General features: G+C 36.7%; 1 protein-coding gene across 2 annotated transcripts in view; it reads left to right on the forward strand.

Annotated features, from left to right (window-relative positions):
* Positions 1–12634, forward strand: part of MRPL3 (mitochondrial ribosomal protein L3) — a 44550-nt gene extending 31916 nt beyond the window's left edge. Inside the window, exons 9-11 of one of the 2 annotated variants that reach the window (XR_002642972.3) lie at positions 1306–1383; positions 2871–2960; positions 12155–12263. Coding sequence is in view for 1 of the 2 variants with exons in the window: in XM_022561756.2 (XP_022417464.1) it covers positions 1306–1383; positions 12155–12307 (231 nt within the window). In the remaining variant the exon portion in view is untranslated. Of the gene's footprint in view, positions 1–1305; positions 1384–2870; positions 2961–12154 lie in introns of both variants that reach the window. The other variant, XM_022561756.2, reaches the window with a different exon arrangement.
* Positions 12635–15303: the final 2669 nt, after the last annotated feature.

Raw genomic sequence — 15303 nt, forward strand, 5'->3', positions numbered from 1 at the left:
AATGCATTCATTAAAAAGAAAAAGTTAATTGTCTACTATTTTACCTGGAAGATTTCCACAAAGTGTTGTTGCATGAAAAAATAGAGATTCAGAGCATTACGTATAATACTCTTATAAAAGAGTAAACAGAAACTCCCTACATGTATATGTCACCATGCCATGTAAGCACAGAAGAGTAGATGGTTATGTATCATATTGCTTTCAATTAAATGTCAAATGTGTGGGTGGATGTGGGTGAGGAAGAGGAGGGACGAAGACAAAATAGGAGACAATCAAAATAGGAAAATAGAGTACTAAAAAAGCATTGTGGTATATATCCATTTTTGTAAAATAATTATATATTTAAAAGGGGTGGGGAGTTAAATTCACTGTCTGCTAACTTGAGGAACATATGTAATATCTAACTGAAAATGAGTTGTACATAATAGGTGCCATGTAATTATATTTTTATTAAAACAACTAATCTGTCTATATGTGTGAAAAGTATAGAAAGTACAAAAAAGAAAATAGGCCATTCAAAAGAACAACCCCCAAAGACAACCACTGGTAACATTTTGGTACATATTCTTTCATTCTCTATTCTAGATGTATTTTATTTATAAATTTTAACCAGCAGAAGTTTTAAAAATTTTGTATAATTAAATCTAAGGGTTTTTTTCCCCTCTTCTGTTACATTTATACTTGCCATAGACAACTATTTGTAACTGTCTTTGTGCATTTTCTTTTCATGTATGCATATGTGTGACAGGAGAGAGATTTCAGTTGCCCTAGTATTTAACATTTAGCCATGAGCTATGGGTCAAACTTGATTTTACCCCCAAATACTTTCTCAGTACCATTTCTTGACTGTTCTCTCATTTGTGTAAATGTTTTTCCCACGTGAAGATCTGTTTGAAGGCCATCTGCTCAGCACACTTTTTAAAAAAATTAGACCCAGAGAGGTTGCAGCTTCCCAGTTTCTAGTTGCAGCAAGCTCATGTTAACTAAGAATAAAATAAAATTGAATTTTCATGTGTTATTCTTAATGGTGCCAGGAGAATATTGAAATATCCAAGTAGTCTTGATCGTTCAGTCACATTTATACTTAAAATGAGAGTTTTCTACCACTTACATGAGACATATCTGTTGTAGTATTACAGTACAAGTCATCCATAGGATTTGAAATTTTTATTCTCATTCAATATTTTGAGGTGCTAACATGATTATTTCTTTACAGGCTACTTATAGCCTCAGCTTTTGTTTGTATTGATATAAGTATATTCTAATATTTTTAACTCTTAAGGTTTGATTTTATTTCCACTTCAGGTGTGGAGAATAAACACAAAGCACAATATAATCTATGTAAATGGCTCTGTACCTGGACACAAAAATTGCTTAGTAAAGGTATGTATAACTCTCTTTATTTTCCCTTGTTCAGAGATGTGGATGTGTGCCATAAGTTCTCCTCTCACCCATAAATGTGTCTTGAAAATAAGTAGCTGTTTCTCGACATGTTCTTTGCTATTTTTTCTGCTTTTTAGTAGCACCTGAGTGAGAAAATTGCACAAAATAACCTATAGCCTATGTCTCTAAAACCATGAACCTGCACCTTTGTTACTGGTAGGTCCAGTAAGAGGTTCTTTAGAAATACAGAAGGATATTAGCAAAACTACTTGCAAAAATATCAATATATCTCTATCCTTCCAAAAAATAACTTTTTCAATTTTTAAGAGTACTTTGACATGGGAACCAGAAGTATATGTGGTGGAAATAAAATGAGAAATGAGAATCAACAAGAAAGGTGGCTTGAGGTGGACATTTTAAGGAAAGATTTATTATTATTATTATTACTAGCATTGCTCTGTTTTCCTTAAAAATACATTTTTATGTTCAAAACATGAAGAGAAGAAAACATGTTATACAAGATAGACTTGAAAAAACATTCTTAAGCTCTCAGAGATTTATTTCCATCAAATAAAATACAAAATAAATATTCAACGTGGGATTTAAGTCAACATAATACAAAATGAGACATCACTTTTGAATTTTGAATCTTCCATTCTGAAAATAAATTTGTAGTTGAAGTGATATCAGCAGTTCCCCAAAATAGATTCTTCATTACTCTTCCAACAATAACAACAAAAATAGGCTGAAACTTAACCCTCAGAATTTTCAAAAAACCTGTCTTTTTCTATGTATTCTTTTCTTTTTTTTTTTTTTGGTGGTACACGGGCTTCTCACTGCTGTGGCCTCTCCTGCTGCGGAGCACAGGCTCCGGACGTGCAGGCTCAGCGGCCATGGCCCACGGGCCCAGCCGCCCCACAGCATGTGGGATCCTCCCGGACCAGGGCACGAACCTGTGTCCCCTGCATTGGCAGGCAGACTGTCAACCACTGCGCCACCAGGGAAGCCCCTTCTTTTCATTTCTTAAAGTACGTTCCGTTACTAGCATAAGGTACAATATTTGTTTCAGTCTTACAGTAATTAAAATTCCCTTTCTGGAACTCTTCACTTTTTTGACTAGAGTATTCTCATTTTTTTTTTTTAAAGAAAAAATGCATTTGATTAATTCTTGCAAGATTTTTTGGTCTTTTTTTTTTAAGTTTGCAGTTTTTTAGGTTTAAGTAAGTTTTCAGGCCCCTGGTGACCCAAGTCATGTACATAGTGACAGGTACTTGAAGCCAGCACATTGTCATTGTGCTTTTCCTAACATTTTGGCCTCATAATTCATTGTATTCCTACCTCCAGATTTATTACATTGTTATAAATATAACAACCTAATAAAAAAGAAAAAAGGAAAATGATCATTTTTCATAATAAATTATACTGGATAGCAGATGAAGTTTTAAACATTGTCAAATCCTCCTTTTCTCCCCATTTGCTGTATACAGTTCTAGGCTGGCTTCCAGCTGAGCCTCACTGTTGCTGTGACTCCTCAGGTTCACCTCAGCATCTTCCTTGACTCCAGCAGGGATGAACAGGTGAACTGCCTTGAAAAACCATATGTGCAGGGTTCTGATCTGGTTGTTATAAATAGTTTATAATCAACAACACTTATTACTCAGATTTTTCCACCCACTTCAATAAAGATTGCCTCCAGAAACTCAATCCATTTAATGGATGGTGGCTTGCTATCACTGAAGATATTCAGAAGGTACACTGAAGGCAATTCCAAAAGAGGAGTCCAAATACATTTTGAGAAACTATACCATCAGAGAAATGTCTAGACACTTTGAACTGTTAACACACTAGGTGAATATATTTCCAACAAACAGATTTTGATAAAAGAACCCATCTTGAAAAAAAATCTTTGAAATATAGTGCCTTTTAACTGTCTTTTTAACCTTAAATGTCTGTCCCAAACATTAAGGTGTGGGTTTGGGGGAGTTTTTTGTGGGCTTATGTTTTAAATGCCAAAAGTTTGGTAAATCTTCTGAAAACAGTCACCGCACTTTGTCCATTCTTCCCAGTGATCCCATAGCGGGTGAATAAGCCCCTTGCCATTGGAGGTTGAGGCTCGTCCTGCTGGACAGGCAGCCTTATTGGCATCCACTCACTGCACAGGAGCTTTTGGTTCCATCAGAGTACAGAGTACAGGGCTGCCTGTCATTCATTCTAAAGTTAGTAAGATAGTCTTAGGGATAACCAACCTGTTTAATTAATGTAAGCTTTTTGTTCTTTGGATTCACTAAATGTATCAAGAGAGCCTAAAGAACTTATTTACAGCATAGTGTACTGTAATATTTGTGTGTGCTCATCCCTATATCCTAATTTATAATTTAAGTTTATTTTCAGATTTGCCTGTTTTGTGTGTGTGTGTGTCCTACCTCCAGCTTTCCTAAAAAGTGTTTGAACTGGTTTGCCGATATACATAAATATAAAAAAAATGAGAGGGAGTCCTGAAGGCGGGGAAATAATAAAGCCAGGGATAAGATTCAGTGCGCAAAAACATGTACCAGCAAATTCGGGACAAGATGGTGGAGAAGAGGGACCTTGAGCCCACCTTCTCTTATGAGCACACCAAAATCACAACTAACTGCTGAACAATCATCAATTAAAGAAAAAGCTGGAACCTACCAGAAAAGAAACCACAATGAGATTATAGGAGGGGTGCACTTGTGATGTAATCAAATCCTTTACTACCTGGCGACACAAAAACTGGAGAATGATTATATCACAGAACTTCTCCCACAGGAGTGAGAGTTCTGAGCCTGACGTCAGGCTCCCCAGCTGGGGGCCTGGCATCAGGAAGAGGAGCTCCCAGAGCATTTGGCTTTGAAGGCCAGTGGGACTTGATAGCAGGAGCTCCACAGGACTGGGAGAAGCAGAGACCTCACTCATAAAGGGCACATGCAGAATCTCATGCACCTGGAACCCGGGCAAAAGCAGTAATTTCATAGGAGCCTGTGCCAGACCTACCTGCTGGTCTTGGAGGGTCTCCTGGGAAGGTAGGGGGCAGCTGTGGCTCACCCTTAGGACATAAAAACCAGTGGCAGATATATTAGGGAGTATTCATCTTCATGAACTCTTGCTGGAGGCTGATATCTTGCTTGGGTCATTAGCACCAAAACCTGGCCCCACCCAACAGCCTGTAGGCTCCAGTGCTGGGACACCTCAAGCAAACAACCAAGTGGGCAGGAACACAGCTGCATCTGTCAGCAGACAGGCTGCCTAAAGACTTCCTGAGCCCACAGCCGTCTTTGGACACACCCTTTGACACGGCCCTGCCCACCAGAGGGTGAGGAATCAGCTCCACCAACCAGTGGGCTGGCACCAGCCCCTCCTGTCAGGAAGCCTGCACAAGCCTCTAGAGCAGCCCCATCCAGCCAGGGGCAGACACCAGAAGCAAGAAAACTACGATCACACAGCCTGTGGAACTGGGTCTGCAAACAGACTGGTCCCTGATCCTTCAGGGATGAGAGGGAAGTGTACTGCTGGGACATACAGGACATCCCACTTCTCCAAGGTTGAGAAATGTAATTAACCTACCACACACATAAAAGTACAAGTAGAAATTTAGACAGACTGAGGCGGCAGAGGAATATGTTTCAGATGAAGGAACAAGATAAAATCCCTGAAGAACAGTGAAGTGAAGTGGAGGTAGGCAGTGTACTCGAGGAGTTCAGAGTAATGATCGTAAAGATGATCCAGGAATTTGGGAAAAGAATGGATGCACAGAGCAAGAAATTAGAAGTTTTTAACAAAGTCAGAAAATGTAAAGAGCAACCAAACAGAGATGAATATAATAACTGAAATGAAAAATACACTAGAAAGAACCAGTAGCAGAATAAATGAGGCAGAAGAATAGAGCAGTGAACTGGAAGACATAGTAGTAGAAATCACTGCCGTGTAACAGAATAAAAAAGAATGAGAAGAAATTAGGACAGTTTAAGAGAACTTTGGGACAACATCAGGCACACTAACATTCCCATTGTAGGGATTCTAGAAAAAGGAGAGAGAAAGGGCCTGAAAAAATACTTGAAGAGAAATAACTGAAAACTTCCCTAACCTGGGGAAGGAAACAATCACCCAAGCCCAGGAAGCGCAGAGTCCCATAGAGGATTAACCCAAAGAGAAACACACCAAGACACATAGTAATCAAATTGACAATACTTAAAGATAGAGAAAATATGAAAAGCAGCAAGGGAAAAGGTATAAATAATGTGCAAGGGAACTCCCATAAGATGGTCAGCTGATTTTTGAGCAGAAACTCTGTAGGCCAGAAGGGAATGGCATGATGTATTTAAAGTGATGAAAAAATCTACAACCAAGAATACCCAGCAAGGTCCTTACTCAGATTTGATGGAGAAATCAAAAACTTTACAGACAAGCAAAAGATAAAAGAATTCAGCACCACCAAACCAGTTTTACAACAAATGCTAAAGGAACTTTTCTAAGGGGAAAAGAAAAGGCCGCAACTAGAAACAAGAAAATTATGAAATGGCAAAGCTCACTGGTAAAGGCAAACATGATAAAGGTAAATTGTCCACACACAAACTAGTAGGGAGGTTAAAAGAGAAAAGTAGTAAAATCATCTGTATCCACAATACACAGTTAAGGGATACACAAAACAATTAGATGTGAAATATGATATCAGGGACCTCCCTGGTGGTACAGTGGTTAAGAATCTGCCTGTCAGTACAAGGGACACAGGTTCAAGCCCTGGTCCGGAAAGATCCCACATGCCGTGGAGCAACTAAGTCCATGCACCACAACTGCTGAGCCTGCGCTCTAGAGCCCACGTGCCACAACTACTGAAGCCCACGTGCCTAGAACCCGTGCTCCATAACAAGAGAAGCCACCACAATGAGAAGCCCATGCACTGCAACCAAGAGTAGCCCTTACTCGCTGCAACTGGAGAAAGGCTGTGCACAGCAACAAAGACCCAACGCAGCCCCCCAAAATAATTAATTAAAGGAAAAAAAGAAATAGATCAAAAACAGTAATCATGAAGGGAGGAGAGTACAAATGTGGGGTATTTAAAATGCAGTTGAAATGAGATCAGCAACTTAAAACAATCATATATATTTATATATATATATATACACACACACACTGCTATACTAAAACATAGTAACCACAAACCAAAAATCTATAATACATATACACACAATAAAGAAAAAGGAGTCCAAACGTAACACAGATAGTCATCAAATCACAAGAGCAGAGAACTAAGAAGAAAGGGACAAAAGACCTACAGAAATCCAATAACAAAATGGCAATAAGAACATGTATATTGATAATTACCTTAAATGTAAGCGGATCAAATACTCCAATCAGAAGGCATAGACTGGCTAAATAGATACAAAAACTAGACCCGTATACATGCTGTCTACAAGAGACCCACTTCAGATCTAGAGACACACAAAGTAAGGGGATGGAAAAAGATATTCCATTGCAAATGCAAATCAAAAGAAAGCTGGAGTAGGAATACTCATATCAGACAAAACAGACTTTAAAGACGGTTACAAGAGAGAAGGGCACCACATAATGATCAAGGGATCAATCCAAGAAGAGATATAACAATTGTAAATATATATGCACCCAACATAGGAATACCTCAACATATAAGGCAGATGTTAATAGACATAAAAGTAGAAATTGACAGTAATAATAATGGGGGACTTTAACGCCCCACTTAAATCAATGGACAGATCGTCCAGACAGAAAATCACTAAGGGAAACACAAGCCTTAAATGACACATTAGACCAGATGGGCTCAATTGATATGTATAGAACCTTCCATCTGAAAGCAGAATACACATTTCAAGTGCACATGGAACATTCTCCAGGATTGATCATATGTTGGGCTACAAAGCAAGCTGTAGTAAATTTAAGAAAATTGAAATTATATCAAGCATCTTTTCAGACCACAACTCTGTGAGTTTAGAAGACAACCAGGGAATTCCCTGGTGGTCCAGTGGTTAGGACTCCGTGCTTTCACTGCCAAGGGTGCATGTTTAATCCCTTGTCAGGGAACTAATATCCCACAAGCCACCCGATGCAGCCCAAGAAAAAGAAAGAAAAGAAAACAGCCACAAGAAAAAAAACTGCAAAAAACACAAACACGTGGAAGTTAAACAGTATGCCACTAAACAACCAATGGATCACTGAAAAAATCAAAGAGTAAATCAAAAAATACTTAGAAAATCATGAAAACAAAAACACAATGATCCAAAACCTATTGGACACAGCAAAAGCAGTTCTAAGAGGGAAGTCTATAGCAGTACAATCTTACCTCAGGAAACAAGAAAAATATCAAATAAACAACATAACCTTACACCTAAAGCAACTAGAGAAAGAACAGTTGAAACCTAAAGTTAGCAGAAAGAAAGAAATCATGAAGATCAGAGCAGAAATAAATGAAATAGACACTTTAAAAAAATCAATAGAAAAGATCAATGAAATAAAAGCTGATTCTTTGAAAAGATAAACAAAATTGGTAAACCTTTAGCCAGGCTCATTATGGAGAAAAAGGAGGGCCCAAATCAGTAAAATCAGAAACGAAAAAGCAGAAGTTACAGCCAATACCACAGAAGTACAAAGGATCATAAGAAGCTGCTACGAGCAACTATGTAGCCATAAAATGGACAACCCTGAAGAAATGGACAAATTCTTAAAAAGGTGCGATCTCTCAAGACTGAACCAGGAAGAAATAGAAAATATGAACAGATGAGTTACCAGTACTGGAATTGAATCAGTAATTTTAAAACGCCCAACAAACAAAAGTCCAGGACCAGATGGCTTTAGGCAAATTCTACCAAACATTTAGAGAAGAGTTAACACCTATCCTTCTGAAATGATTTCAAAAAATTGCAGAGGAAGGAACACTTCTGAACTCATTCTATGAGGCCACCATCACCTTGATACCAAAACCAAAGATATCACAAAAAAAGAAAAGTACAGGCCAATATCATTGATGATCATAGATGCAAAAATCCTCAACAAAATCAAACCAAATAAAAAAGAAAATCTAGCCAACCGAATCCAACAAGACATTAAAAGGATCATACACCATGATCAAGTGGGATTTATCACAGGGGTATAATGAATTTTCAGTATCTGCAAATCAATTAGTGTGATACACCACATTAACAAGTTGAATAAAATTATATGGTCATCTCAATAGATGCAGAAAAAGCTTTTGATAAAATCCAACATCCATTTATGATAAAAAAAAAAAACTCCAGAAAGTGGGCATAGAGGCAACCTACCTCAGTATAATAAAGGCCATATATGATGAGCCCACAGCTAACATCATAATCAACAGCAAAAAGTTGAAAGCATTTCCTCTAAGATCAGGCACAAGACAATTGCCCACTTTTGCCACTTTTATTCAACATAGTTTTGTAATTCCTAGCCACAGCAATCAGAGAAGAAAAAGAAATAAAAGGAATCCAGATTGGAAAAGAAGTAATTAAATTGTCACTTTTGCAGATGACGTGATACTATACATAGAAAATCCTGAAGATGCTATCAGAAAACTACTAGAGCTCATCGATGAATTCTGTAAAGTTGCAGGGTACAAATTAATACATAGAAGTCTGTTGCACTTCTATACACTAACAACAAAAATCAGAAAGTAAAGGAAACAATCCCATTTACAGTCACATCAAAAACAATAAAATACTTAGGAACAAACCTACCTAAGGAGGCAAAAAAACCTGTACTCTGAACATTATGAGACGCTGATGAAGGAAATTAAAGAAGACACAAACGGAAAGATATATGATGTTCTTGGATTGGAAGAATCTATATTGTTAAAATGACCATACTATCCAAGGCAATCTATAGATTCAATGCATTTCCTATCAAATTTCCAGTGGCATTTTTCACAGAAGTAGAACAAGAAATTTTAAAATTTGTATGGAAACACAAAGGACCCCAAACAGCCAAAGCAATCATAAGAAGGAAGAATGGAGCTAGAGGAATCAGGCTCCCTGACTACAGAGCTACAGTAAGCAAAACAGTATGGTACTGGCACAAAAACAGACATATAGATCAATGGAACTAGATAGAAATCCCAAAAATAAAGCTGTGCACATATGGTCAGTCTACATCAAAGGAGGCAAGAATATACAATAGAGAAAAGGCAGTCTTTTCAATATGTAATGCTGGTAAAACTGGACAGCTCTGTGTACAAGGTTAAAACATTCTCTAGCACCAAATACAAAAATAGATTCAAACTGGATTAAAGACCTAAATATAAGACCAGATACTATAAAACTCCTAGAGGAATAAACAGGCAGAACACTCTTTGACATAAATTGCAGCAATATCTTTTTTGATCCATCTCCTAGAGTAATGGAAATAAAAACAAAAATAAACAAATGGGATCTAATTAAACTTAAATGCGTTTGCACAGAAAAGGAAACCATAAAATGGAAAGACAACCTGCAGGATGGGAGAAAATATTTGCAAAACGATGCTACCAACAAGAGATTAATTTCCAAATGTACAAACAGCTCATACAGCTCAATATCAAAAAAAACCAAACAACCAAATCAAAAAACGGGCAAAAGACATTTAATGTCTAAGTAGACATTTCTCAGAAGAAGACATACATGTGGCCAAAAGGCATATGAAAAATAATGCCCAGCGTCGCTAATTAGTAGGGAAATGCAAATCAAAAAAAACTATAATGAGGTATCACCTCACACCAGTCAGAATGGCCATCATCAAAATGTCTACCAATACTAAGTGCTGGAGTAGGTGTGGAGAAAAGGGAACCCTCCTACACTGTTGGTGGGAATGTGAATTGGTGCAGCTACTATGGAAAACAGTATGGAGACTTTTTAAAACTAAAAGCAGAGTTACCATATGGTCCAGCGATCCCACTCCTGGGTATATATCTAGAGGAAACAATAATTTAAAAAGATACATGCACCCCAATGTTCATCGCAGCCCTATTTACAGTAGCCAAGAGATGGAAACAACCTAAATGTCCATCGACAGAGGAATGGATAAAGAAGCCATGGTACATTTATACAATGAAATACTACTCAGCCATAAAAAAGGAAATAATGCCATTTGCAGCAACATGGATGGACTAGAGATTATCATATTAAGTGAAGAAAGCCAGATAAAAGATATTATATGATATCGCTTATATGTGGAATCTAAAAAATGATACAAATGAACTTATTTACAAAACAGAAATAGACTCACAAACATAGAAAACAAACTTATGGTTACCAAAGGGGAAAGGGGTGACGGAGGGATAAATTAGGAGTTTGGGACTAGCAGATACAAAGTACTATATATAAAACAGATAACCAGCAAAGATCTACTGTATAGCAAAGGGAACTATACTCAATATCTTCTGATAACCTATAATGGGAAAGAATATGTAAAAGAATATGTATATATGTATAACTGAATCCCCTTGCTGTTTCTTGGGTATAATAGATCTATAAAAATTTGAAAGTACCTGAGAATTCACCATTTAGGCAATTTATAACTAAATTTTCACAGTTATCAAATTTGCACAGAAAGTTTTGTTGCTCGTTTTGTTGTTTATCTGCTTGGGTTTTATTTTCAGTTACAAATTCTGAGACAATTGAATTGGTAAGAATTTGACTTTTTTTCCCCAAGTTAAAGTTCACCTCAAGATTAGTGGATTGGAAAAAAAGGTTAAACAAGTATATTTTCTTCTGGGCAACTTATTGATAATTTCTTGGAACAATTTTAATGAGAAAAATTAATATAGGTGTTTTTCTGTACTTAGCTATTCCTAGCAGCTGTGTACTTACTTCAACCATATTATTCATTTCTTATTGCCAAAATGAGTATGCCTTATTTTAATCTGTTTGTGTAATTACGTGTAATTGTTTTTTTACTTCTCTCTGAATGAAGGCTGTAGAATGAGTCAGAAGCTTTAAAGATCCCAGTGTTTTCCAAAAATATAACCCAACATTTTAGATCATATCAATATCTGTACTGTTCCTCAGTTAATGAATTTACAAATGTAATTAGAATATTTTTAGAATATAAAGAGCTAATACAGCTGTTTTCAAGACTTCTGGGTTTATTATTGTTTCTGTTAAATACTATTCTGTCCTTAGCTTCTCAAAGAGAACACTACTTGTTAAATACAAGCTAATTTCCTTAACAAAACTTGATATTTTGGGTTATGTGCTCTTAGAATTAAGGCTAACAAAAGTACTAGGTAAATTTTATATTTTTTAACCCAAGCTCAAAAAATTTATGGTAGAATATAGAATAATAAAAATGTAAGTAGATAATAAAATTAATAATTGAGATGTAGATAGTAATACCTTTTAGGTATATAGTTTATATCAGTTATTTATATTTGAAAAATCAATTTGGGTATAATTGATATTTATGTAGTAATTGTAGAATATAATTTATTCTGTTGGGCAGTTCTGTTTATGGGTAAAATATAATCAGAGTAATTTTAATCTCATGAGATAGCTGATTAACTTGAGGAAGGTTATATTTCTGTCATTGAATTAGTTTATTGGAATAAAAATACATATATAAAGTAAAAGGAACTCAGTGTATAACAGCTGTGTTATTCACATTAGAAAATTAAAGAACAAAAAACAAAGAAAAAGGAAGAGCTGTTCTTTGATTATGAATAAGTAAACCAGACTATCTTTAAATAACTTAATTGGTATCACTTATTAATAAGACCTTTGCTTCCTCCCCCCAGATCAAAGATTCTAAATTGCCTGCATATAAGGATTTCTGTAAAAATCTACCATTCCCAACATATTTCCCTGATGGAGATGAAGAGGAGCTACCAGAAGATTTGTTTGATGAAGACTTGTGTCATCCTGGGGCACCTTCTATTACGTTTGCCTGACCTGGACATGACAGACTCCCACATGTCCTGTGAATTCTGATGAGCCAGAACAATAATATAACCAGGAATTATGTTTTCTTAGTAACAACATACCACACTGGTTATCTTTGTCAAGGGCATAAATTTATCATTCATCCTCCAACTGAATTTCATTTAAAAAATTACCACATTAAGCAAACCGGTTAAGTAGATTGAATATGCCAAATTTAGATGGACCGGCAGTTTGCATATTAGTAAAATCTTTGTAATTTGTGGGCTTTGTCCTTTTTTTACTATGTATTTCTCAAGTTATCTTAAATGTTTATAAATTTAGCTTCTTTTACTAAAGACTTGTCTGTCTTTGTGAAAGGGTGGTTGTGGAACAGTGTCAAATCATATGGGGACTATGGTGTTACCTATTTAGGTAAAAGAAACTATTTCCTGAGTCCTAAAAAGAAAAAGGAATTGAGATTTTTATCTAGATTATAGAAATGTTTATGTCATAGTTAAAGGCCTGACACAGTAAGATCATAAATTATGGGTCTTATTTACACTTCTGTTGGGAGGTATAGTTATTTTTTAGTTAGATCACTCAACTATAAGACAGATGTAATTATTTTTCCTTTTTTTTCAGCCATGCCCTGCAGCATGCGGGATCTTAGTTCCCTGACCAGGGATCCAGTCTGCCCCCTGCAGTGGAAGCTCAGAGTCTTAACCACTGGACCGCTGGGGAAGTCCTGTAATTATTTTTCCTTGATGCCTTCCAAAAGGGATTTGAAATGGCCTGGATGTACATTCAACAAACTTTTTTTTTTTTTTAATTTATTTATTTTTGTCTGAGTTGAGTCTCCATTGTGGCACACGGGCTTTCTCTGGTTGCAGCAGGCGGGGGCTACTCTTTGTTGTGGTGAGCGGGCTTCTCATTGCTGTGGCTTCTCTTGTTGCGGAGAATGGGCTCTAGGCGCGCAGGCTTCAGTAGTTTGGCATGCGGGCTCTAGAGTGCAGGCTCAGTAATTGCGGTACACGGGCTTAGTTGCTCTGCGGCATGTGGGATCTTCCCAGACCAGGGCTTGAACCCGTGTCTCCCACACTGGCAGGCAGATTCTTTTTTTTTTTTTTTTTTAACATCTTTATTGGAGTATAATTGCTTTACAATGGTGTGTTAGTTTTTGCTTTACAAAAAAATGAATCAGTTATATATATATACATATGTTCCCATATCTCTTCCCGCTTGCGTCTCCCTCCCTCCCACCCTCCCTATCCCACCCCTCCAGGCGGTCACAAAGCACCGAGCTGATCTCCCTGTGCTATGCGGCTGCTTCCCACTAGCTATCTACCTTACGTTTGGTAGTGTATATATGTCCATGCTTCTCTCTCGCTTTGTCACAGCTTACCCTTACCCCTCCCCATATCCTCAAGTCCATTCTCTAGTAGGTCTGTGTCTTTATTCCTGTTTTACCCCTAGGTTCTTCATGACATTTTTTTTTCTTAAATTCCATATATATGTGTTAGCATACAGTATTTGTCTCTCTCTTTCTGACTTAACTTCACTCTGTATGACGGACTCTAGGTCTATCCACCTCATTACAAATAGCTCAATTTCGTTTCTTTTTATGGCTGAGTAATATTCCATTGTATATATGTGCCACATCTTCTTTATCCATTCATCCGATGATGGACACTTAGGTTGTTTCCATCTCGGGGCTATTGTAAATAGAGCTGCAATGAACATTTTGGTACATGACTCTTTTTGAATTATGGTTTTCTCAGGGTATATGCCCAGTAGTGGGATTGCTGGGTCATATGGTAGTTCTATTTGTAGTTTTTTAAGGAACCTCCATATTGTTCTCCACAGTGGCTGTATCAATTTACATTCCCACCAACAGTGCAAGAGGGTTCCCTTTTCTCCACACCCTCTCCAGCATTTATTGTTTCTAGATTTTTTGGTGATGGCCATTCTGACTGGTGTGAGATGATATCTCATTGTACTTTTGATTTGCATTTCACTAATGATTAGTGATGTTGAGCATTCTTTCATGTGTTTGTTGTCAGTCTGTATATCTTCTTTGGAGAAATGTCTATTTAGGTCTTCTGCCCATTTTTGGATTGGGTTGTTTGTTTTTTTATTATTGAGCTGCATGAGCTGCTTATAAATTTTGGAGATTAATCCTTTGTCAGTTGCTTCATTTGCAAATATTTTCTCCCATTCTGAGGGTTGTCTTTTGGTCTTGTTTATGGTTTCCTTTGCTTGGCAGGCAGATTCTTAACCACTGTGCCACCAGGGAAGTCCCTCAACAAACTTATTAATCACTTATTACTCAAAATGTTAATAGCTCCTGGGTTTCTCTTCATTGTATGGAATGAAAATGTTTACTAATGGCTACTTATAACAGATAATTAAGCTTAAAAATGTTAAGTATAAGCAGGCCTCATTTAACTACTGGATTTCCTCTGGACCAGATTCCTGAGGATCCACAGAGTCTAACTTTTTAAACTCCAGGTATCTTCTGAGACTTGATTCACATGGCCACCCAAGAGACTTAATAACCACAGTGTTAGACCTTTTAATAACAAATTCATTAGTTATCAGGAAATCGCACAAAAACCTAACAGTATTTTCCGGGCAACATTGCATTTCTTATTCTTAATTTTAAATCCAAGTGTAGCCACATCTCTTTTAAAGTTTTCATTTATACTTCATCTCTTTTAATTAAAGACTTGTGACTTTAATGGTTCTGGTGACTGAATACAGCATCAATATACAAACATATAATAGCAATATTGGGAAATTCTATGGGAGGAAAGTGGATACCATCCACAACAGCAATTTTTTAAAAGGTTACTGAGGAAAAAAAGCCTGACAAATATTCTAAGGTCTTATTGGAGAAGATAAGATGTTATTGAAGGACATAAAAGATAACCAAGATAGTCCTCTCCATTTTTTAAGTTGTGAAGGAAAAGATTCAATATTGTAAAGAATTCAGCAATCATATTTTTAAAATCTCAACAGGACTTAC

This window comes from Delphinapterus leucas, chromosome 4, assembly GCF_059928025.1.
Source record: "Delphinapterus leucas isolate spDelLeu-1000000601 "Yukka" chromosome 4, BTC_Dleu_Yukka2, whole genome shotgun sequence".
Taxonomy (NCBI): Eukaryota; Metazoa; Chordata; class Mammalia; order Artiodactyla; family Monodontidae; genus Delphinapterus; species Delphinapterus leucas.